The sequence below is a fragment of the Lupinus angustifolius genome, chromosome LG09, assembly GCF_001865875.1.
Source record: "Lupinus angustifolius cultivar Tanjil chromosome LG09, LupAngTanjil_v1.0, whole genome shotgun sequence".
Lineage (NCBI taxonomy): Eukaryota > Viridiplantae > Streptophyta > Magnoliopsida > Fabales > Fabaceae > Lupinus > Lupinus angustifolius.
Genome location: NC_032017.1, coordinates 18,535,371 through 18,562,675, shown reverse-complemented (window position 1 = coordinate 18,562,675; position 27,305 = coordinate 18,535,371). Strand labels below are relative to the sequence as shown.

At 31.0% G+C, this 27,305-nt stretch overlaps 1 protein-coding gene and 2 non-coding genes across 4 annotated transcripts; 2 read left to right on the top strand and 1 right to left on the bottom strand.

Moving 5' to 3' along the window:
• On the top strand, window positions 12,598-18,327 carry LOC109357029 (probable pectin methyltransferase QUA2). Of its 2 annotated transcripts, XM_019600717.1 has the most exons (11): window positions 12,598-12,874; window positions 12,947-12,952; window positions 13,322-13,326; window positions 13,468-14,223; window positions 14,295-14,427; window positions 14,937-15,177; window positions 15,938-16,151; window positions 16,310-16,485; window positions 16,603-16,906; window positions 17,511-17,649; window positions 17,747-18,327. In XM_019600717.1, the coding sequence occupies exons 4-11, from the start codon at window positions 13,538-13,540 to the stop codon at window positions 17,903-17,905; spliced, it is 2,052 nt and encodes a 683-aa protein (XP_019456262.1). In that variant the 5' UTR covers window positions 12,598-12,874; window positions 12,947-12,952; window positions 13,322-13,326; window positions 13,468-13,537; the 3' UTR covers window positions 17,906-18,327. The 2 variants fall into 2 exon arrangements, with proteins under 2 accessions (XP_019456262.1, XP_019456261.1); XM_019600716.1 differs by lacking the exons at window positions 12,947-12,952; window positions 13,322-13,326 and having other exon boundaries at window positions 12,598-12,908; window positions 13,470-14,223.
• On the top strand, window positions 18,880-18,973 carry TRNAY-GUA. The gene is made up of 2 exons: window positions 18,880-18,916; window positions 18,938-18,973. It is a non-coding gene; the product is annotated as a tRNA-Tyr (tRNA).
• TRNAK-CUU lies at window positions 21,034-21,106 on the bottom strand. The gene has a single exon. It is a non-coding gene; the product is annotated as a tRNA-Lys (tRNA).

Here is a 27,305-nt window from a genome sequence, read left to right as displayed (position 1 = left end):
GAAATGAGATTATGAAAAAATTTAATTTATTTATTTATTTATTTGCTTAAGTTTAATAAATGAGAATTTATTCTCATGGGTAGTCTAAGGTTTTAATTTTATCTTAGGAGTTATTTTATTTAAATGTTCAAGTGTTAATTTCAATTATTCATGTAATATGGGTTGAGAAATTAATTGAAGAAGATAAAAATATGAAATCCAACATGCTTGATTTATGGAAATTAATCTTCTATTCTTGCTTAGAGATAATGTGAAGATTAAGTTGATTTAATCATCACAATTCAATCAGCCACAAGTCAAATTGAATTTGGCAACCTTTGGCATTAGAGATCAAGCAAAAACGTGGAGACTAAGTCAAGCAAGCAATTTCAACTCAACCAACCTACTTTGATGCACATAATCAGTTAGGATCTTATATATATGATTAATTCGGAATTTTATTTTGTTTATTAGAAGATAATTATGATTATATCTTAGTCTTATCTTTATTTAGCAAGACATATGGTCTATTTATATTTTATTTGATCATGAATAAAAGTTTGTTTTTGAAAAAAATTGGATTGAATTCCTAAAGTTGAGCCAAAGCTCCTTAATTCGAACTTATCAAGATCATTATTCTTGTGGTGTTCTAAGAGTCATCACCCTCTTGGTGTGGATATAAATTCTTATCAAGGATCTTTTCTTGTGGTAAATATCATTGACTTATCAAGCTCTTGAGCTTGTGGCGTTTCCATCTTTGTATCTTTTTCATCTTTCCCCACAAATCTATCTTAAAATTGGGCTAAAAATCTCTATCAATACTAAAACTGAATTCTGGTTTATAAAGCTCTTAATTTCAAGTTAAAATGATCCTACAGACAAAAGCATCCCCTAGAGGTTGTCATCATTAGTTGCCAACATCTCAATAGTGCTTTGTGTAATTTCTAAATAAATTTCTGAAGAAAATTGTAACCAACAACCATTGACACAATTCATGCAATTAAGTTAAAGTCATTTGCTTTTTCACTCTAATGTTATACACAGCAAAAAATTAGTTTTATACCTTTTAGATAAAATAATCAACTATTTTAAAAGAAAAAAAATTAATATAACGATATTAATTATCTTTATTTTTATCGATCCATTCAATGATAAGGAATTAGAAATAGTGTTACTTTAAGTGGGTATGAGGAAGAGTAAATTTTGTTTTACAATCACGTTTAATCATCATTTTGATGTCTTTTTTGTATTTTTAAAAGGGTGTCATAAAATAAAAAATAAAGAAAAGATGAGACCTGGAATGTCTCAGTAGGAAATGTTCCTTGAAATTATTCCTGACTTCATTCGGGGAATGTATAGAGGAAGCACCAGAAAGAAGGTCCATCCGAGTTATTTTGTGTCAAAATGAATCAGCGGTAAAATTTTGTCCAAATTAAAAGCAAAAAAATATTGTTCAGTATATAGTATTAACTACTTTTCAATAACCATGTTTTTAATTACAGAATAGAAATGATTTTCTGATGTTTCTTTCCCTATATTGAATATTTGAATTCACATGAATTAAGAACAAGAAAGGAAGTTCCATGAATGAATGAAGGGGCATACCCAACATAAGGCCTACTAAGCAGTCATGTGAAGCCCAAAAAATATATTTCATTATTGCATTATTAATACTTTTTTTAGTTTTTCAGATTTCTTATCTCACTTCAAAACAAACTCATCATCAATGTAATAATTGTTTCACTACCTAATATTTTCTCAAAAAAATATTGTTATAATTTTGTTTATTACTTTTATACCTAAATAAATGATTTAATTGCCTAACTAGGAAACGCGTGCCTAGTCTATCTCTTCTTAGTCTATACAAGTCTTTTCTTTATGATCACAAATATCTTTAAGATAAACTTCAAATGAAAATTTGAGCTCGAATCACCATTACTAAACTAAGAATATTGTTGATATGTATAAAACACACTAAATTTTGAGACCGGTATTAACTTCGTAAGCTCTCAAGATCCAACTCAGATCAATAATTTTTTGAAATTATTTGAAAAAAGTTCGCTTAGTCCTGAATATAGGTTGGAGGGTTGGACGGTGTTGAATATCAACTTTTTTTTGTTCTAAAAATTGACGTGGGTGGCGATAGATCACATTCCAATCTGGTATCTATTTGCATGATTTAACAACATGGAGACCACAACATTAACTATCATCTCTCTCTGTCGGTCACGTTCTCCACAAGTTAACTTAAGGTACGCACAAATGCTGAGAAACATTAATTGCCCCGAGTTTATTACTTGTCGCAGAAAAATATATATCCACTATTCACATTAATGACATCATCTACTATTTAAATTCAATAATCATTGATTTTTTTTTAAAAGTAGCCCAAATGAATGGCGAATTATATATTGAATTTATATATATAAATTTTTACACTATAATTTCATTGATATTACACTCAAAAGTTTATAACTAAATTTATTTACCATTAGTATATCATTCAACACGTATTTATAATAATAATTAAATATAAATAATGAATAATATAATAGTAAAAAAATCATTTAAAATGTACATGTATATATCTTATTCTTTGTTTTTTCACCCATATTATAGTATATTTATTATTGGTTTATAACTAGATTCATAATTTGATTAGTGCAAATAGAAATAATGATTTTATTTATAAATGTAAATAGATTGAGGATCTACTTACTCTAAGAGTAAGTTTTTTAAATTTACTTCTCATCATAGTTATCAATTCTAGGATATTTAATGGGGAACACATATGTTGTCCCACACTTTGTGTCACTCCATGTACCATGAGCTTATAATTGGTCAAAAATTATTTAATAATTAAATTTTAACTTAAATATATTTTTTCTGACCAATCACATGTTCATGGGACATGACACAAAGTGTGGGACAATAAATGTGTACTCATCTAATGAATAGTTTAGTTCTACGCACAAATTTAAAACATTAAATTTCTCTATAATTAATAGGTAGGATTAAGAGTAAATTTAAAAAACTTACTAATAGATTCATTATCTAGTATAAATATGAAATTATAAAATGTGAGAGGGCTTGAAGATGCTTTAAGACTTTGCACTAAACCATCATAACAATTATTACTAACATGCAGAACAGTGATCTAATAATAATCCTCTCACAGGCTCACATGTAGTGTTTGGTCCCGGACCTTGGGTACCCAAACTAAGCTGACATGGACTTGGTTGTTTCTCGTGCAATGATTAATTTACTTAAAGACAACAGATGCAATTCGTATAGTCACGTTTTCAAAGCAGCACTATGTTGATTGTTGATGAAGTTGTGGAGCTGAATGAGAATGGAAGACAACGTTTTGGCCCTATATATATTTGATGGATAACATTTTTCTAATACACTTTGTGGTACCATTCTGAACGTCACAAATATTGGTAACAAAATATTAAACTATATTTAATATTTAAGAGTTGTTTGTGACAAAGTGGTACGTAGTCCATGTTTAATAGCTTATTTGAACTTGTAATGGAGACATTCAAATCACGTTTGAAAAAGATAATTTTGTCTCAATTGTCATGTTTTTTTAATAATAAGCGTCTCAATTCTCATGCTATTGTATGAAATGAGTAAATTAATTCATATAGAATTAATTTTATGAACTACCAACCATACGGGAATTACCAGCATTTGGACTAGGTATTAACTATTAAGAAAGTATTTGAAATAGTTTACAAAAATTACTAGGATTCAATATATCGATTTTTTTTCATAGAACAAGATATATTTTCTTCATTTGGCTACCGTTCTTTTCCAACTCATATGCAATGCTTAATCATTAGCAATCTTTACTTATGCAAGCACTCAGCATAAAAAGGTAGGATGGAGCTGGCTCATATGTTCCTTTACTATGCTACTACCCCTAACTTAGTAGTAATGGTTAATACAAGACAACTCTTTATAGAATTATCTACACTAAACCACTATTTTTTCACTCACTTCTCAGCTTTTAAACATGCATCTAAAATTCTAAACAAAATCACACAACCCTATTAAAGGATAATACCCTATTAAAGAAAAGTAGCAAACAATGTTATAGTTGAACAAAATATTAAAACTGTTAAGTCTCTAAATATAAAAACTTTGGAATGAAGTGACTATATATTTATAAAAAACAAAATTCGGATCTAAAGGAACAAAAATAGGTAGATCTGGGAACAAAAATAGGTAGATCTACGACCACTAAATGCAGTACACTTAAGTCAAATCATTGACGAGAAACAAGGAACGCCGACCTCATTGGAGAATATAGAACTTATATGTTTTGACCTTCTTATCCCTATATTATATGAGATGATAAAATATGTAATTTCATATTGAATTATTTATGATTGGTTAAAAAAATATTTAATTATTAATTTTTTAAATTAATCACAAATTAATAAAACATGAACTGCTACAATTTTTGGGAAAGAAAGACTTGTTCTATCAATGTGCATTTTCTATTGAGTCCATTCTCCGATTAATTCTATCGCCATTATGGCTATTGATTTCAGCGAATACTCAATTCAGAATAGTCATTAGAGTCAAATTAGGGATCAAAATCCACCAATGCTTTGGAAATTGTAAATTGCTTCTTCAGCAATTCAATATGGCCACTTGTTTTTATTTTTTATAGCTGCAATTATTAATCGCAAATCTAACAAGTTTGATAGTGATTAAACATACGCACGCTATAAATTAATCAACCGAGATATATGACTTTTCATACCCCCAAATGCCCAATACATAAACATGACACTATTTAAGATTGGGAAAAAGATATATACACCGATAATATAAATGTTTTTTATATTGTCACTACATCATTCACTATTGATTTTTAGTTATTATTGACTTTTAAATAAAAGTATTGCAAATGAATGGTGAATGATGCACTGAATGTGTATAAATATTTACACTATCAGTACATACATTTTAAACTCTTTAAAATTATGGAAGATAATCAGGAACTTGACTTCTCATAGTGTTACATACAATACCAGTCGCTATATAACATTATGAAAATTAATAAAATACTTGACCATTCATAGTAAAGCATAAATATATTGAAATTCCCATGTGGTGTTGTGATGCTCAAGCGTGGCAGAAATCATGTTTCATTTATTGTCAATGAAGATTGGTGGTTGGCCTAATTGATAGGATCCAACCGCGTCAATTAAAAGGTTTTGGATTCTTGGTGGGGTTCATTCAATAGTGATTAATTTGTAAATGTCACGCGAGTCTTATCTTGTTGAAGTTTGTGTTGTACACTTGTACTATATATGTTCTGATCATATAATTAATGATGATCCTTCTGAGTATTAGTAACGTTATATAAAAAGTTGATTTTATGCTTATAGCACTTTTAATGTGACCTTCTAAGTATTAAAAGTTAACTGATGCACAGTCGGAAATACTAAGAGTTGACAAGCCTTAAACTTAATATGAGAATATAGTTTGCAAGTAATAAACCTCATCAAAAGAACTCTGACATCCACTAGAAAGAGAAAAATTTCAAATTTTATTATGAACAGAATAATGAGTCACAACCAAAAATGTTTAAATACTATGAGTTAATTTGAGAGTTTGATTTTGGAGGGAAATGAATGAGAATAGAAGGCTTGGGAGTCATCTTACAAGTGTATTTCATGGCTTCCAAGTCTTTTCTTTATCTTCTTTCCCTCCAAAATCCAACTCTCAAATTAACCCTAAAGGAATCCCTAATGCGAAATTATCCCAAACAGAAAATAAACAAAACTGTTAAAATGCCCTTTTCGGGCCTGAAATGGGCACGAATGGCCTAATAAACCTATACCTCACGATGGTAATTTGTGCTTGTTGATATGTTTTCCTATGCGAAAAGGTATAATAATAGTCATTCTAATATCGGACATCAAACTTGTATAAATCCTACTGGTCTTTTCCCACAAGCAACTTCATCTCCAATACATGTAACTAGCCTTCCTACATCATTAACTATATGCCTTATTCCTTCGTATTGAAATCTGAAATCCCATCCGTTAGTGGAGTACATGGTAAATGGAATGGAGATCATCTGTCATAAGATTTGGTGTCCCATTGTATACTAATCTTATCAAAAAGTGCCAACTAGTTAAGGAAAAAAAATCATAAAAACATAATTTTTTTTTTATTACTTCTTGTAATGTGATTGACTTGAGATATAGAGACATAGATTTTTTGGGACATATAATCCTTGGTGTGGTAAATAAGAGTTTCATACTTTTTATTTAAAAATAATTTAAAATATAAATGGTTTAAAATATTTTTATATTACCTCTTCATCCAATAGTGAACTGTCCATTACGAAAAGAACAGAGGTTCTATCGTTCCACTTTATTCCCATTTCAATTGTAATGCCATATATCTCCTTCAAAAAGTGAACCTGACAGGGCATGTAGATGCTCCTAGGTATAAAATTTACCTGCACATAATTGAAAACCTCGTGACACTCATTCATAAAAGAAACTGGAATTGAGGACTACTTCAACAAAGTTTACACCGTTAAATGAATAAAACCTAGAAAAATAGAAAAAGGGTAAATTAAGAAGAATCTTATTGTAATGTCAGCAAAGCATGTACCCCACAAAGGATCAGTTTTTTAAGTCAACTTTCAACACAACTAATGATGCAATTATTATTACAATCAATGGAAGTATAGTTGATACGAGTTACAGATTGTAGGGCAGTCTTGCACTACTAAAGGGTGGGGAGAGGAACATGCAAAGAAGATCACAACGAAAAATTCAGAGGCAAAGACTACAGTTGGTGTGATTGTAAGTTTCAAGGTGGGGTCATTTCAGACAGATTGAGATAAATGTAAGTATGCATTCACACTAAATAATAAAATATGCACAGCTAAATTAATATCAAGGTTCTCAAATCTTAAGATTTAGTCTTGGGATATATGTTAATGCTATAATGTTGCCTATTGGTCTAATTCCGGAAAAAGTATCTAACGTGAAGTTTATGTATGGGTATAGTCTTCAAATAATTACTTTAATATAAGTATGACAAAAAATTATATGTTTTTTTAGAAAATCATTTTTCTATTATCATTTCTAACATGTGACACCTTCCTAGTCCCGATATTTACCTTCAATTCCGTGTAGACACCACGAGTCAGTTTCATCACCCTTCGAAACAAACCCACTTGCAAATTGCAACCCAGAAACAAAATCTGCAATCAACTGTTGCAGAATGCAAAACCCAAAAACGCCTAGGATAAAAATTTGTTGTCACAATAAGTTGTGTTAAAAATCATGTCATAAACTAATAATATTGAATCAAAAATAAAATAAATAATAAACTTTTAATTAACATATATATTTTTATTGGTACAAAATAAGTTTGAGATAATTGATCTTTCTCCAAACCACTCACCCATATTGATTCGTGTGCCCCACAACGCTACACCACTCACTTTCCAACGCGTTACTATTTCGGTCCACCGACACAGAAATCATGGCACAATAAAATGGACCCACCTTTCACCTCATTTCCACTTATTTCCTTTTTCTGCTGACGTTAATTTTAGTTCTTCTATCTTCATGCATCAATCACTCTCCTTCTTCTTTATTCTTAAATAACAATAATAATAATAACATCACAGTTCACTCCTTTAGTTTTAATAAAATTATATAAATTATCCTCGTTCTTTCTACACATATGCAAACCCCTTAATTTTTATATTTTTATTATATTGACTATCCGTACGTAAGAAATAAGTATAATCTTTTAAATAAAAATGTTATAAGTGCAACTAAGTTAAACAAAACATAATATATTACAGAGACAAGTCTAAATAATATACAAATCAATGTATCTTTATTATTTTTTGTTACAAAATGCATCAACAATTCTAAAGAGATATTGTCATAATGAACCAAAAATAATAAAGAGGTATAGACTGATATATTATTTGAATTTTTTCACAATACACTAGTGTTGTTAAAACTGTACCAGTTGTCAAACCGGTCACAATAATGGTATAGTGATATAGTGGTTCAGTAATTAAACTGCATATCGGTTAAACCGGACATACCTGCTTATATATATATATATAAACTTATAACAAAAATATTCAAATAGGTAATACTAAATTTATAATTCATATTCATAATCTACTCAAAATTCACATAAACAAACAACTTTAAGTCTTTAACAAATTCAAAGTATAAATTACAAAACATATATCAATCCAAAAGTATCATTTAACAACTGCAAAATATAAATAAATGACACAAGTTTTCAACTCACTCTACAAAACAAATAAATTTGGAGTTTTAACATTTAACAACAAAGAGATTATCTCATATCGAGATTATATTTTTGCACCAAATTCTATCTTCAGATAGTACTCCAAGATTACACAAATGTCACTGAGGTTACACCCAAATGTTAGGAACCAAAAGGTGAAATCTAAGTATGTCTGGAAAGCATGTGCATTGAAGTTTTGAAGAAGGGTTGGAAAGATTAGTCACCTTCTAATAGGTTTTTAAGTTTTTTTTAAAAAATGTGTATAAACCGCTCGGTTTAGTCAAATACCGACCGCTTAACCGGTTTTGATAGTTTTTCGACTAGTTTTGACTGATTTTGGTACTTGGTCGGTTCAACAATTTTACCGTATCAGTTAGGGGTCCGATTCGCCGGTTTTCCGGTCGAACTGGTCGGTACGGTACGGTTTTTACATCATTGCAATATACCTTGTTTTATTTAACTTAATTGCATTAACATATTTTTTGTTTAAAAAATTACACTTATTTCTCGTATATGGGTAATCAGTGTAATAAATGTATAAAAACTAAGAGTTTGTGTATATATAAAAAATGAGGTGTATTTTGTGTAATTTCGCTAAAACTCAAGGGGTGTTAGTGTAATTTACTCTAATAATAATAATTGAGTATGTAATAGTGATGCTACGTTTACAACATATTAGGTGATATTGGAGTTCGCCATTCTTATTACCAAACTTAATGCCGCTCACTTTTTATAGAATCCGCATCTGGTTAATCTAAAAAGTGCATGAATGATCTAAAATGCATACGAAAGAATAAATTGTTGGAAGATATTCATGTATGCCATGTAGCATTTTTTTCATGGGTTAAGTAAAACAAGTATATGTTGGAGAAAGAATAAATGGTGAACCGTGAAGAATGAATGAATATGGCAGAGTGCAGAGATAAATGAATTGAATAACATTGTGCAGCAGTAAAAGTAAAGTAGAGAGATATGTGTATAGAGGAATTGGATAAGAAACTTAAATGTATTGATTGAGATGAATTAAGAGAGAATTACAATAACAAATATACTATTTATAGTATCTAGTTACTCAACTAGAAAAACTAAATTTCTAAAAGTGGAATGAATTAACAACTTCTAACAGTATATAGGTAGAGATTGGCTATGACAACCTAGTAAATCAATCTCCAGCATGTCTAGAGACAAAGATATCTAGTTCAAATCATGTTATAAACTTTGTCTCATTCAACAACAACAACAATAATAATAATAATAATAATAATAAATATTTAATATTTTAATTAATATTAAATATATTTTTATTTATATGAAACAGAGTTTGGGACAATAAAGCTCTCTTCTAAGTTTTGATTCCAAATTCTTAGTTAGAGTCATTTTCATACTCAATGCTTGTGACTCTAACCAACCCATGCATGATATCAGTACGTGTATATTGCATGTATGGGATGGCCGTGGGATTGCAGGGGACTCATGATGGCTCTTCCAGTTGATTTATTTCTTCTCTAGCTTGTTGGATATATTCTTTATTTTTTTATTGACTTGTTTTTCATGCATATTTATTAACCGATTGGATAAAGACTTCAGAGTTAATGCCCTGGGCCTTTCACCAAACCCCCGTTTTAGAATGAAATGGATTTCGCAACTTTAGTGGGACCTCGTGATTTTATTAGTGTTTATAAAAATACTTATAAAAAATAAACAATTTTGTTAAAAATAGAAATAAAAACAATAATTTCTTACAAAGAAACGACGCGTATAAATAAATGTAATGAATACTTAACATATTTGAGGCGGTTTGGCGCATGACCCATTGTAATGGGTTTGGGATTTGGGAAATAACGTCACTCAATTTTATTTGGTGCTCTAGGAAAAGTTTCATTGATGCCTTAGTTTGGATGTGGAGGAATATTTAGAAGGAGAAAATGGAAAAGAGAATATATAAATAAAAAGCCATTTTTTTCATTTTTATATTAATAATGATATTTTCTTACACCGTGATTAAAAAACTAATTCCCTCGCAATAAATATTATTCACATGAATCAAACTCTTGATATTTGGTTTGTATGATATCTAACATAACTTATACTACTAGATGAATGTTTTATTATTTTTTTGGTTTGATATAAAAGAAAAAGATGGAAAGAAAAGTATTAAAGATTTTCTTTTTAAAATAAAAGAAAAAATACAATAATATTAAATGACTTTGGTATCCTTACATGTTCAACTCCTGTTTTGATTTGTGAGTGATGTACCGAGGGAAAGAAATCAAGAATGATAAATATTTAAAGCAGTTATTTTCCCTTCTTCATCTTTCTTTCCACGGGAATTCATGTTTGGACCACACCTTTTCCCATCTTCTCTCATTTTATCTCCAGAGTCAAATGAGGGAAAGTACAAAATCAACCACTTTAAACCTATTGAACTTTTCTTTACTCTTATTTTCACCGCAACCAAACATATGGTAATACTTTTAAAAGCCTCACATGGAAAAATTATTTCATGTCAATATACAATAATTTTTTACCAAAATTGATAAATACTTTATACGATTTATTGATGGAAAATTACACACCATAATTATGTCACACATCTTAAGGACTGATGATAACAACAAAAAAGTATGGGTCGTTAGGGTTTAGAAAATGAACAAAATAATTTTGGTTATATAAACAAAATATTATTTATTTCAGTTTCAATTAACACCAAAGTGTATAGATGAATTTCACACAGATTATTTTTGTTTAATCGTTAATGAATTCTACCATATAAAAACACTATATTTGCTTACAATTTGTCATTAATGTTATACAACTAGAGTTAAAATTAAATTAGAAGATATTTCATATTTTATTTTATTTAATCAGTTAAACTATTAAATCTGTTTGGATGTCTTCATATATTATTAACAATTCTATAAACATATAATTATTCAAAAATGCATAATCATATTGGATTAATATCTTATTATCTTCAGTTGATGAAGGATATTATTTTTCGTAGAGATGACAATGAGTCTGGATAGATCTCGTAGTGTATTACTTGAACTTGCTCTTTTGTTTCATTTTTAGATCCAGACCCGCCCAGACCCATGCTAATACTCATTGGGTATGCTACCCATGGGTTCTTGGGTACTCAGCAGTATCCACATATTCAAAAAAACATTGAAAATAATTGCGAATAGTTTATGAAAATGTGTGTTTGTTCTCTACAATCTTATATGTTATTTAAGTAGTGATATATATAATATAATATTTTGTTGGTTGAACAATTCTTAATAAATCAATTTTGCATCATAAACTAAATAACATATATGAATTAACAATATAACCTTATGGAATAACAATATATATGAAGGAATATCAGGTTCGAATACCCGTGAGTCTGAGTACGTCATTGGTCGGACTCAGACTCATCCAACACGGGTCTTAAAATTTTGGGTCATAATTATCCGCGGGTTCAAAAACAGAGACCCAAACTTAACCCCTTGTGGATATTTTTAGCAGGTATCCACCAATCCAAGTGCCCATTGGCAACCCTAATTATCCGTTTTTTTAATTTAAGTGAAACATTTGGATCAATTTGCATAATTAGTATGACACACAAAAATTTTCAAGGTTTAAAATGGTCAATTTTCTAGTTCGATTAAGATTGCGAACAAGACAACCAACAAGCTCAATTAGTGATTGGCCGTCTCATTCTATCCTCAAATTGTTGCTTTCAAGTTCTTATATTAAATAAAAAAACAAAATTTTGTGTTATTGAAAAGAGTACAACTCCTTATAAGAAAAATGTAAATACTTTTAATTTTTTTATTTTTTAATAAAAAACTTCAAATTATACCCACTAAAATTTTACCTTTATCACGTATTATAATCTCCATCCAATATTGAATTCTTCTCAATAATATCCATCATAATGGGAGTACTCATAACTAGCATTAAGAAATCAAGAAAGAAAAAACTTTTATTATGTATCAACCTATAATAGTGTATTTAATTTAATATATTACCAACATCATTATCTCCTTCTTTGCGCATGGAGAATAAATTCAACAGTTATATTATATATGAACTAGAGGGGAATATATATACAATATAACAACTATATATATATATATATAATACATAGATATTGCACTATATCAATTCTCAACTATAGTATTTCTTAATCTTTTAGTACTGGAGATTTACTCGGGAGGAAGTTACTAAGAAACAAGAGACAATCGTGTATGTAAGAAAAGCATTTACTATATTGCACTGAAAGCTGTAACCAATGTCAGTGTAAGGAACTCACGAGTTACGATCACTACAAAATCTGTTTCCTTGCTTCATTTTGCTCTACTCTCTCTCTATTTCTCTATCTCCGTTTCTCTCTCTTAAATTTCCTAAGCACTTAAACATTCGACGAAACGAACGAAGTGAAGAAGAGAGAGGTCAGATGAAGAAGAATCACTGCTCCACATAGAAACCAAAAACCAAACCCAATCCACTGTTGTTTCTTAAATTTGTTTTCCAACCAAAATCTTCAAACTTGTCTTCTTGTTCTACACTTTTTTTTGTTTACTTCTGCTACTCTTCACTACTTGATCCACAACAAGGAGGTAGTACAATTCTTTGTTTTGCTCTGCTTCTCTCTCTGTCTCTCGTTTTCTGGTTTGATCTGATGTCATAGCTAATGAGTTTTCATTTTCTCTTTCTGGGTTTCTCATTTGGATGCCTTAGAACTTCAAAATTTCCCTTTTTTTTACAAAAATGAATGAGCTTCCTCTTTAGTTATTACATGATGTACTTGCTAGCTACCTACCTGCAACTCATTTTTTTCACTGTTCTCTTAGTTACCCACCAACCCATTTTGTTTTACCTCGACTTCACATTCTCAATTACTACTTTCCTTTTATGATTATTGGTAGTTGGTACATATCCATTTCAAAATTGGTCCGTGATGGATCTGATGCGGTGAATTAATTAATGTTATGTCCTTTCATCATTCCCTTGTTTTTAAATCTGTCCACAGAAACAAAAAAAAAAATGTTTTTTATGCTGGTTTGGTTTTATAGTTTCTCTGTTCTGTTAATAAGAAGTTTGCAACCTATGAATTAGCTCAAGTGGAAACAGATTTTCCTAATGATGTTGTTGAAATAACAGTCTTATTGGTTTTGTAGGTGCTCAATTGCTCATAAAGTATCACTTTATCAGCATTCTTTGTAGAACTGATTTGATTGGTTAAAGAATGTCAAGGCCTCTTCAGAGAGGGGTAACTGGGGTAAGGACTCCTGATTCCAAATCCAAAGATAAATCAGAAAAGGAAAATTGGGATAATAGGAGAGTTTCTTCAGATCACAGTCCTCTATCCCCTTTTCGGTTACTTTTTGGAGATAATAACTCTCATTCTAAATATGGAATCAATGAAAATGGTTTTGCTTCTGATCCCTTCATTGTTGGCAACCCGAGAAGCCGGCTTAAGTTGATGTTGCTGTTTTTGAAGTTTAGTTTAGTGTTTATAGTTGTTCTTGCTCTCACTGGATCCTTTTGGTGGACGATGTCGATTTCTGCATCATCAAGAGGTCACATTTACCATGGTTATAGAAGACTCCAAGAGAAACTTGTATCGGACTTGGTTGATATTAGCGAGTTTAGTCGTGGTACATCTAAGTTTAAAGAATTGGAATCCTGTTCAGAAGAGCATGAAAATTTTGTGCCTTGCTTTAATGTTTCTGAGAATCTAGCTCTGGGTAATTCTGATGGCAATGAGTTTGATCGGCAATGCGGCCGCGAGCTCAGGCAAAATTGTTTGGTTCTTCCTCCGGTGAATTACAAAATTCCTCTTCAATGGCCTACTGGAAGAGATGTCATCTGGATAGCAAATGTCAAAATCACTGCAGAAGAGGTTCTTTCTTCTGGAACCTTAACCAAGAGGTAGGTGACATAGTCTATCCTACATTCGAATATATTGTTTTTTGTACTAAAATTTTCATTTGTGGTTACAGGATGATGATGCTGGATGAAGAGCAAATTTCCTTTCGTTCAGCCTCTCATATGTTTGATGGCATTGAAGACTACTCACATCAAATTGCAGAAATGATGGGACTTAGAAATGAATCTTACTTCATACAAGCTGGGGTAAGTACATTTTGTGATACTGATTAATATTGAAATTTGAAATTGAGTGTTTGTAGCTTGGTTTTTTGTGGTGTCACTCATCCATTTTACTCATTTTCCCTGGTTTGGTATAATTCAGCTTACATAATGCCATCTATTATACTCTTGAATTGTGATAAATGGGTGGGTATCTCCATGGACTTGAAGATCTCAGTATGTCATTAATAATAACAGCATTAAAAATTTATAATAATACACTATTATTTTAGGATATTCCTCGAATGACCGGTGAATGTTTCTAAGATTCACCACTGGCTTGAAATGGTAACCTTGTATGTGTCTTAACTCTTAACTGCTCTAAGCCTGTACCTTCTTCTGGAGTTGTTTTTTATAATGTGTTTTGTAGGGACCTGTGTTAGAATTTTCTGATAGATTATGATGGCATATGAGCTGAAATCTTAAAGCTTGACTACATTAAATCTTGCCTGAAACGTTATGTGCACGGTGATTAAGCCATCTTAAATTTGCAGGTTCAAACAATATTGGACATTGGTTGTGGCTACGGTAGCTTTGGAGCGCACCTCTTTCACAGTCAACTTTTAACTATGTGCATTGCAAACTATGAGCCTTCTGGCAGTCAAGTTCAGCTCACGCTTGAGAGGGGTCTTCCTGCAATGATTGCTTCTTTCACTTCAAAACAGTTGCCATATCCATCTCTCTCCTTTGATATGTTACATTGTGCATGGTGTGCCATTGATTGGGACCAGAAAGGTATTTTCTCAATTTTAATCTGTTACTTTCTTTTGGGTCAACATACTTCAATTATATTCTGTACTTTTTCAAAAACAATTTGGTCTAAGAATACAAGGACCTACCGGCTATTGCATCTTGGTCTAAGAATTGAATTTTTTTATCATTGTAATTATCCATTATTGGTTCTTTAAAGTATACTTTAATTTTCACACATCTGAGTTATGTGGACTGGCTACATCATATGGTATTGTTATTATTCTTTGAGCCTTAGACATTTAACATCATTATAGCAGAATATCCTGAGATTTACTTGAGGCAATATAACATAATGCATCCTTGTTAAAAGCAAAATAAGTAGATGCTTATCATTGTTTATTTTTTATACTCAGTGAAGTATTCAACAAGCTGCAGCTAGCTTTTAAAAGTCTTCCTGCTAGTTTTCCTAGAAAAACTATGGCCAAAACTAATTCTATTATTTCTAGTTTTCCACACAAGTCGATGAAGACTCGCTCTCGAATCCTTAGTGCCCTCTTCACCATAATAAAGAACAAGATCAGAAACTTTTGATGTTTCTAAAACCTGTGTGAAGGCGTTGAAGCTAATCCTTCAAAGTTCAAATTGCCTTTATTCTATTTCTCATGATGTCCCCTTTTTATGTTTGAACTAGGAATCTGAAAAATTAGATTTGGCTTCAGAATCATCAATTTGATTTATGCAGAATTTTAATCAATATTTATGCACCTATTGATCTTATTAACATTCATATTACATGGTGTAGATGGCATTCTCTTGATTGAAGCTGATAGACTTTTAAAACCTGGAGGGTACTTTGTCTGGACATCACCACTTATAAAGTCACGTAACAAAGGGGATCAGAAAAGGTGGAAGTTCGTACATGATTTTACCGAAAATCTTTGCTGGGAAATGTTGTCACAGCAAGATGCAACTGTCGTATGGAAGAAAACTAGTAAAAAGAGTTGCTATAGTTCAAGGTAATGCTAGTGCTATACATGTTTTTATGGAAAAAATTCACTTTGTGCATCCGGGGAAACAGATTCTAGTAAATAGATTCTACCATGTATATACATTTTCTTACTACATAAAAATTAACATGTTCCTGATTCTTAGCATTACCTGTTTTCACTACCAGAAAGTCTAGTTCTGCCCCTCCTTTGTGTGGTAAAGGTCATGATGTGGAGACTCCATATTATCGAGAACTTCAAAACTGCATAGGAGGAATGCAGAGCAGCCGTTGGATTCCAATTGAAAAAAGGGGAAAATGGCCTTCTCGAGCTAACTTGAACAAGAACGAGCTTGCAGTCTATGGTATTTGTTATGCTCTTCAACACTTAATTATAGAGCGCTTCATGGAAGTTTTTTACTATATACTTTCTTACTGAACTAACATGGTTGTCTCTATATGTCTATATTTAAATGTGTCAGGGTTGCAGTCTGATGAATTTGCTGAAGACTCTGAAAGCTGGAGAACAGCAGTTCGTAATTACTGGTCACTCCTGTCTCCTTTGATATTTTCGGATCATCCAAAGAGGCCCGGTGAAGAGGACCCTCCACCACCTTACAACATGTTCAGAAATGTGCTAGACATGAATGCTCATTTTGGTGGTTTTAATTCTGCCTTGCTGCAAGCTAGAAAGTCTGCCTGGGTGATGAATGTCGTCCCAATAAGCGGGCTCAACTATCTTCCTCTGATCCATGACAGAGGATTCATAGGAGTTTTGCATGATTGGTATTTTAATCTCCTTTCTCTTGTCCTTATTTCATAACGTCGTGATTCTCTACTTCCATCAATTTGTTTTGTGTGGCTGAATAGGAATTCTCAGGCATATACTAAGTTTTTCTTCCATTTTTTAACCTCCACCCTTCTAAAAATTGATGGCTTGATCTAGTTCTAACTATTTTTTAGTGGAGGAGTATAATATTCACACTTTGTGAATACACTCGATTTTTAAGTTTCGATAGACATGAAAGACTTCACATCTCTGACATTGGTAAAGAATTGTGTAATAAAGTTATAACTTGTTTATAAATAATGAAGCGTGTAGATAGAAAAGTATTGCAGCATAAATTACAGACACCCCCATGAACTCATTTACCGAATGGATTGGTTACAGATGTTTTGTTAAGAAACACTAGAATTACTGAATTACATAAAATCAGGCCATACCATTCGCTCAAGAAAGAGTTAGACTGTTTACCAGCCGCATGGTGCATATAACATTTATTTTCCTTATTACCTATGGCTTAGAATCGATACGATTTTGTGAAGAATGGCTGCTAGGCCCTATGCACATTATAGTTTTCTTATAATTATGATTTTTGGTGGCTTCTAGGTGTGAGGCCTTTCCAACATATCCTAGAACCTATGACTTGGTGCATGCAGCTGGACTTCTATCCCTTGAAACATCTCAGCCGCGCAGGTGCACAATGCTTGATATGTTCATCGAAATTGACCGGGTACTTCGCCCAGAGGTATGTAAACTCAATATTAACCTTGTTTCCTGCGATAAATGATATAAAATGATTGAGGGTATGTTCTAATATGCTCTTACATTTGTCATGTATGCAGGGTTGGGTTATAATTCGCGATACAATTCCGTTAATAGAATCAGCTAGAGCTCTAATAACACAGCTGAAGTGGGAAGCAAGAGTGATAGAAATTGAAAGTGACAATGATCACAGACTCCTGATCAGCCAGAAACCTTTCTATAAGAAACAATCAAGCTAAATCAGTTGAAGCCTGAAGAAATTAGACCATAATATTCATATATTCATTGCAATCATGTTCATTTATTTATCATCATAAAGTTCAGCCAATAGAAAGTAAAGATTGGAAATTTTTGGACAGAAAAGAAGCTGAAAAAACAATAGAGGAAACAGTGTATCCTGGTCAAATGATACTACCACATATCCTATGTAGCTGTAAGGTGTAACATAGGGCCATATAATTAGTAATTACCAAAGGAGCAGAAGAGAAAATGAGAAAGTATAGTGGTAAATTTACTTTTCAATGTGATGTCTGATTAGAGATACACAAACACAATACTAAGATTGGAAGACCATGATAGAATAAGTTATTGATATTTGCTATGTTGTATAAAATGATCATCCCTTAATTGCCTCTTATGTTATAGAATTATTTTTCTTCCATCATTTTATAAGTTCTTTAATGTCTCTTGTAAAAGCTTGGCAAGACTGTACTTGAATAATTAATGATGATACTTTGATAATAAAATTAATTAATGTATTTAGAATTTGGAATATATCCCATAAAAGGACCAAAACCAATATCTTAAAATGATTTAAAAAAAAGATTGGAAGTAATATATTATATGAAAATACATGTAAAGATTTTTATAGAAAATACAATCTCAAAAATACTTTATATGAAAGAAAAAAAATGCAATATACTCTAACTAGCAGGGAACAAAAACAACAGCAAGGGAACAAAAAAATGATTAAACTAACCATGATAATATCAAGTAGAAGAAATATGTTATCTCATCCGATAATATATACTGTTTTCTTTCTTACTAATGAAAAATAGTCTCATTGTTAAAAAAATTAACTTTAATAAAAAAGTTATCAAATATAACGTAATAATAGACACAAAAGTAAATGAAATATAACGTAATATTTGGCATCTTTGTCTGAGAAATTGTTATTTAATACATTACCATTAGTACGAAGGATATTTCGTAACCGACCTTAGCTCAGTTGGTAGAGCGGAGGACTGTAGTAGGTTAATTTCCTAATAGCCATCCTTAGGTCGCTGGTTCGAATCCGGCAGGTCGGATTTTTTCTTCCGTAATTTTGTGGAGAACTATAAGTTATGTCACTTTCGTTCATGATTTAGTAATTAGTTCTAGTTAAAACATGGACAGATGAAGGATCACTTTCAAGGATGGTGTCCCTGTTGAACGTGCCATTGTGAAGGACACAACTAGTGACTGTGATAAAATGGTTGTGGCGCTTTTGGGACAAGATTATGATTGAGAGTTGAGATAATCCTTTGTGTGTATGGGTGTATGATTGAGAGTTGAGATAATCCTTTGCAATGTTGATTGTCTTCCTATGTTGAACAAATAATATAGAACACGATCTAGCATGGGAGGGATTGTGAAGTCCTTACAAATATTGATTCATATGGTCAATTTGTTTGGTTTTTGTAGATCACTAGCAATGAGCTTGTGGTCATTTATATGATATGCGTGTAATAGATTGTACGAACATAATATTCCTCATCTTCATTGTCTAAACTTAACTTTTATATAGAAAATGAGTAAGTGATGCGAATCTCCGAGGGATGGTTTATGTTTCTTTGCCGATTATTCTTGCCTCAAACTCAACTTACTTGTAGAATGACATTTTTTTATGAACGTCTACATTTTGTTTATGATTATAGGTGAAATGTGTATGACATTCGTGTTTGGAGTGAAGTGGTGTTTATTTTTTTGTTTATGATTTTGTATGTGTTTGTGTTGGATAAAAGAAAATGGAAAAGATGAAGATTGAGACGCCATAAACAAAGTAACTTGATAAGCCAAGTAGGTTCGCCACAAGGAGAGATCCTTGATAAGAACAAGATTAATGCGTTACACCAATTGTGATAAGCCTATGAATATCACAAGGAGGGATCCTTGATAAGATCTGAGTTATGAGCAAAGCTCAACTAAAGATGAATTAATCGAAACAAAATTCAACTTCATTCATTCATCATGAAAGGAATACATAACTAGGGAAATTTAGAATTGACTATGCCTAATTTGAAATCCTAATTAAAACATATAATTAAATGGTTTTTAATTGAAGTTTAATGCCTGATTTGATTTGGCCATATGTTGGCAGAAATCCCCTTGATGCATTCAGCTATGTGACTATTTGAAATTGATAAATTGATTGTGCCTTATCTCTTGCTTGGCTGAATCAATTATGACGGATTTGGTCTTGAAAAGGAAAGTTCATAATTTTTGAGTTAATCTCTTGATCTTCATGTTTGGCCGTGAGTTGAATTCAGACTTGAATGAGATGATTGAACTTTTATCCTTGACTTGAATGCCTTGAATGAGACATGGTTACTTGCCTTTCTTGAATGATCCTTGACTTGAATGAGACTTGATTACTTGTCTTTCTTGAAATAAGCTTGAACCAATTTGAAATGATCATTCATTTGCTTTCAAATCCTTCATTTATTTTTAGCCTGATTGGATTGATTATACTCCCCTTAAAATTATGACACTCCTAAAAGACTTCTTTTTTTTTTTGGTTTCCCACAGGTATCCTCGCACTGGAGGCAATCATGTCCGAGCCGGGCACATCCACAGGTAAGTGGGGCTAACTCTCCCAACGGGCATTTTTTCCATCCACAAGACTCGAACCCGGGTTCTTGCTTAAGGGGAATCAAGCATGTACCACTTGAAATTGGTCTATCAATTTTATCTCCTTGCTTAATTATTATGATGATTCCACATGGTATAGCTGTGTCCTCCTAGGACTTAACCACTTGCCTCTATTGGACCATGTTTGAAGGAATTAAAATAAATTCTCAACCCACATCTTATATGATTTTAATGAAACTAAATAAAATACTTAGACAATAATTAAAATAAATCGTAATATTATGCATGAGAATTATTCTCATTTATTAATGCAATAAAATAATAATTCAAAAATGTCATAATTTCCTTCCAATAATGTGGATTCTAAGTGACTCTCCTACTTGTAAGATTATCCTCCACAAATAATAGGTTGCCCCTTAGTTTATATTAGTGTGTAAAATCATGTGTTTAATTATGAAAAACGAAAATAAAAGTTGCGGTAGATTCATTCTCAGTATGCAAAATAAAAAGAGAAAAACGCCCACCGTGGGGCTCGAACCCACGACCACAAGGTTAAGAGCCTTGCGCTCTACCAACTGAGCTAGACGGGCCATTTGATATCTGTCTTAAATAAAGACAACTTATTCTTATGCACCTAATTTTCATCTCGACCTTCAGTATTCCTTCAGTTTATCTGCATTGTCAATGCTCATTCTTTCTATTTCCACCTTTGTTGTTTTACTTATTTTCTTAGATGCAGATCTATGGCACACAGAAATGTAGGTATATGGACCGAACATCTCATCCTGATCCAAAAAGTTAAGAGAGTGAGCGTAGGGGTCTTCACACTTACATGCTGCTAATTCAGTCCAATCCTAACTAATTTCGGGCACTTGAGTTTCTAATATAAGACGCATCATGTAACAAAAGATATGTTAAAACTTAAAACTCATCTACGTCTACAACATGGAACATAGATTTAGTGCACAAATTCTGTTATGCACCAATCAAAACATAAACATACATGTAAATTAAAAAATTGAAATATTCATTATTAATTTCTGTTTTAGCTTCAGTATGCCAAAGATAATTTGAGACAATTAATATTTGTTCCTATCCTATGATTCCAAAAGTGTCCTAAATCAAATAGGTGGCATTCCAAATAGCATAAAAGCACAATTTGCAAGAAAATGTGCAAATCCATTACTTTTGTGGTATAATAATATAGAGACACCCTCCTCATAATATTATGAACACTTCATGTTATTGGAAATAAAGGAAGAAAAAAGAGAATTAGAGTTTAACAAATTAGAAGTAATGGTAAATAGTAAATAAAAACCTGAAAGAAAGTGAAGGAGAATGCAACAAGAAGTGGAGGCGGCCCAAAGAAATACGCCGAGTGCAATGGCGTGGGCTCGGTTATGACGCAGGGCTTTATTTTCATTGGCCCAAAAAAAATAAAACAAATTAAGCTTGATAAATATTGTGATGATAGTATTCTTAATTCACACCAGTGAGTAGAACTTGCAATAAATCTTGCTTTTCCTTAAAAGTTAAAAAGAAAAACTAAAACATGGGTCACCTTCGGCTTCAATACGTTTACCAAAAATATGATGAACTATAGCGTTTTGATATAGTCAAACTCATCTTTATTTTTCATTTCTAATTTAAACACTATACTTGTATAAAATCTATAAGCTTAAATTGTATTTACTAAGAGAGACATAAGAAAGCAACTAGGGAATCTTAAACCGACTTGCGTTATATTTAATTTGTAAAACTTTCACTTAACTAACAATGAACTTTTAGTAAAAGGATATTTGATATAGTTGCAATTATATTAAGTGGGGGACAAGTGGGGTTACTAGAATCATTCTAAATTGATTGGGGGCAGACAAAGATAATGTCATCGATCTTGTTGTTTTTGGAATCCGTAATTCCTGAAATTTAGAGATGTGCAAAGATATTACTTCACCAACAAGATTCAAGAGCTAGCCGTGACATATAACACATGCAGGTGAAATAAAGAATTGTTCGTTATATAGATGGAGTTTAGAAACAAGTGTGGATTTCCTTCAAGTAAATTGCTCCAACTTATGCAAGAGGGTACATAATTTGTATTTGTTTCAACTTCGAGATCGAGTTTATTATGAGAGTTAAGTTTCAGTTTGAAAATATAAAGTTCCGCACCTTGCAAAAGTTGAAAAGAACTTAACATCTGTACTGGACTATAAAAGTATTGAGTGAGAATGAAATGATACATTATACACTAATTTATTACATTGGTGTTTTTTTATTCCATCTTGTTTCACGAGGTAATAAACATGCATGAACTATTTTATTAAGTATGATGGGTAATCCAAAACTACTGGTGTTACTTTTTAGTGTTTGGCAATTAATTATTTTCCTAAAAAAAATGGGTTTGGATGACATCTCCACCCCATTCCTTTTTCTTGTAGGACAAACTAAGAAACTTCTCCAGTTAATAAGTTAATTTCATGTGCTCAAATATCGAAAGGTAATTGAATTGTAACAGAAGAAATTCTGAAAAACTTAATACTTAAAAGTACGTAAATAATTCTGCCTAACTATTCATGTTAATAAAGCTCGACTATATGAATATAACTTCAGTGGCAGCTGCGGTTGAATGTGCGTTTGGATTGTATTTTGATGTTCTGATTCCAAAATTAAATATGATTTTATTTTTATTTCCATTTAAAGTATAGTCTGACAGTTTTATTACTTAACCAAACTCAACTGAAATGAGTACGTCAGCTTCCGATCATCGCTTACGTAAATGTTACTAACACTTACCAACACATAGGGAACGGAATGGAAATTACTTGCCTATCCTGTTTCAGATTATGCTTTTACTTTTTGTCTTCAGAATCTCGTTGCATGTTTTGGGGAGAATTTCTACTTCATCTCCATTCTCAATATCCCAACAGATCAACCCCACAAGTTTTCAGAAAATTAGAAAATAAAAAAATAATAAAACATAAATAGTTTGTAAAAGTTATGAGTTATGTAAAATGGATAAGATTATTAAAATTTAATAAAACATAAATATTTTGTAAAAGTTGAGTTATGTTTTGAATATAAAGTTAAATAATCTTCAATAAGCTTAAAACAATTCAAGTTTATTAAGTTGAATAATAATAAGGAAATTCCAAAAACATGTTCAAATTCAAATATCAGCAAAACATTAATATTAAAAACATCAAATTCAAATTTTCTAATTAATTTAATAAAATAATCTAAACATGAAATTATATAATCTAGACGTTATTTATATAACATGATTTTTATAGTTTACCACTAAAAATTAGTTTAGTGATACAAAATCTTATTAGATATCCAAATATTATATTAGATCAAAGATCAACGATTCAACTACTAATAAGAAGAAAAGTCATAGACCAAATGTGATAGTATCATGAAAATCACCAATTATGGATAAAAGTCATCTTTCCTATCTACTAACATAAAACAATTGGTTGGAGAAGGAGAGATAATAAACCAGAGAAAGATAATGAAAAGTAATGTAGCCGTTTGTCTCATTAACTTAATTTATTTTAGTTTTGGGGCATTTTAATTTAAGTTAAAATGTATGTGATGCCTGTTCACATTCTTGCTGGAAAAATATTATATGCCCCTTATCAATTCTAAATAACTATATTTGTAAAAAATATCAATCATTTTTGTTAATTTTAATTTTAAAATGAATAGTTTAAAATTATGCTGCACCTCTGATCTGTTGATTTTTCACATCAAAAAGACATATTTTATCATCTCTAAAAAATTATCATCGTTAATTTTTAGAAAAAAATAATATAATGTAATTCTTAATTCACCCCACTATCTTAAATTAATACATCTATACTTACTATATGTGATTGTCCATTTTTAATTTTGTTGTTACACTTACTTTATTTGTGTCTTATTAATAAATTTTAAATTAATCTGTCTATACTCTGTACTGACCTAAAAACGTCATTAATCAAATCACAACACGCCAGTGAGGTGGGTAGAAAATAGTAAGAAATAAATAAAAGGAAAAAAAACTATTTTGAAGTGAATAAAAAGGTAAATAACTATTTTGCAAAGTAGTTAGATAGAGGACAAAATAAAAAGGTAAATAATTATTTTGCAAATTAAATAGTTAGATAGAGGACAAAATAAAAAGGTAAAAGGCATAGATACCTACTTATTGCCCCTTGTGCATATGATTCAAATGAGAGATATGGAAATGCAATTAATAGTAATTCAGAATGTGTTGATTGCAGTAACACTCACTCTTACACAACAAGACACTGAAAACTGAGAGAACTGAGAGAACTGAGGAGTGCATAGTAGAAATTTGGTGAGGGAGGGAAGAGGGATCATCATTGCAAGACACCAGATTATTCTCTGTCATGGGCCACATTGATTCCAGTAGGGAAAGACTCACATGTCACTTCTTCCTCTCAATGTGTCCTACACTCAGTCATATTTTTTGTCCGAAACTTTATATCACTCCATACATCCCATGTTTTTTGATTGGTCATGAAATATAAAGTTAATATATATTAAATTTATATTTTATTTTCCTAACCAATAAAAAACAATGAGTACATGGAATGGTACAAAAGATATTCTCCCCCTTACACTTCTTTCATATTCTCCTGCCCTAATAATAATAATCATAATCACTTCTTATCATCATCATCATATTTTATTTTATTTTTCTTATATTTCTTTTCTGGTTTGATACAGTAATTGAGTGTGTTCACCTTTTCTGATCACATATTCCCTTCATTTCAATTTGATTGAAACACTTCTTTTTGGCTCCAAATATGATTCAATTATCTGTTTCCATAATCTATAAAGATTTTACTTTGCTACCATAATTCTAGGCAAGCCAATCAAGTTTTGTAAAGAAAACCTCATCATTGGCTTTGATGTAAATAACAACTACGGTAATTGATTGTCTTTTTGTCAAATTATATATCTGTCTATTTTCGGAATTATGAAATGCATTGTGGTGCTATTATTACAAGCATTCCCTCTATTCACTCACAAATCAACCTCTACAAGTTGCATCATAATTGAAGCTTAGCACCCACCAATGTCACAATCATATTATGTACCCATTATTTAAGCAACCTTTAATTGCTAGGGGAGGGTGGTGGGTTCACGATATTTGGGGTTTATTAACACACTGCCAATCATAGCAGTTTCTTATGCGTGTTGAATCTTTGTACTATTTATTGTTTGTCTATTTATAGTGTTCGTGATTATTGTTTATAGTTGATATTCGATCCTTCTCCCCATCTTAATTATCACTTTAAGCACATATATTAAAGTAATTATGAATATGTTAATCACCATGTAAAATAGTGCAATTTTGAATAAATTAACCCTAATAATATCTATTGGAATTTTATCAACATTATCTCTAATTTCAAGAGAAATAGTGTAAGTAATTAATAGTGTATAACAATATAGTACACATAAACAAACAATGGAGAAAAGTACTTAATACTTCTTGATTTTTTAAGATGGTGAATAATATAACGAAAATGAATGATAGAATGATGATTAAAGTGAGAACAGAAGGGTAACTTTGTTTTTACACAATAAGAGACCAGGAAACACGTACATAACCAAAAATATATGTTTATCATTACAAAAAATCATGGTTTAATAATTTTAAAATGTGATGTTGAAATTGAATGAATGTGAAAAATATTAGATTAAGCGCCATACATTATACTTGAGCTACCTAGTGGGGAAGTCAATCAATTACAATTTATTTTCACTTTAAGTTATTTTTATGGAAAAATATCAGAATCATAAAAAGGAAAAGGCACAGTAGAAAACTAATTCAGTAATTCTAGTGAAAGTTCTTCTTATGGAGAATTATGCCAGGAGGTCAGATTTTATATCTCTTTATTATAAATCAAGCTTATGGAGAATGTTTTGGTTTGCCGTCGTCTGGTCTGTGTGGCTTTTGAGAAATGATATGATTTTCTTGGAGAAGGTGCCGAGTTATGTGAACCTTATTGATCTAATTCAAACTAGATCTTGGATTTGGTTTAACTCTTTTAATTCTAAAAATTCTGTTTCTTTTGCAAGTTGGTGCATTGATCCCAAAACTTGTATAGGACTTCATACTACAAAGTTGACGTCTTGATCTCTTTTGTATTGGGTGGGCACCCATTGTGCTCATTATAATACAATTTTTATTTATCGAAAAAAAAATCAAACAATAACCTCATTTCAAAGGAAGATAAAAGATCCAGATGAAATCTTCTTTGGAATTGAACCCATATCTTAACAAGTGGTACCAAAAAAACTTAACTGTCTAGGTTTAATAGTATTTTTTAATTAAATAACTAAAACATTTAAAAATATATATATCTATCATCTCATTTTTCAGTACCGGTGGGAGAATATTTCATTTCTTACAAGATTTTTTAAACTGGTTGTATTTAATTAATTTTTTACACGTGGAGAAATGTTAAATAGAATATAAAGAAAACAGGAAGAAGTCTATGTCAATATATGTCATGATCCATCTAGATTAAGTAACTTGTTTTGAGGGAAAACTATTTTTAAGCATATATAATTTGATGTTACTTTTTATTTCTTGGGTATGATTTATATACTCTGAGTTGCTTAAATAAATATTACTAGATGAATGCCATGAATGTCATTCAGGTTAACATTTTTCTTTTGGTGCAGTGAAGCATGTGTTTTTGAAAACTGGTAAGCTGGGAAGTATAAAAAGTTGTAGCAATATAATAGCTATATTGTGAAAAGATTGTA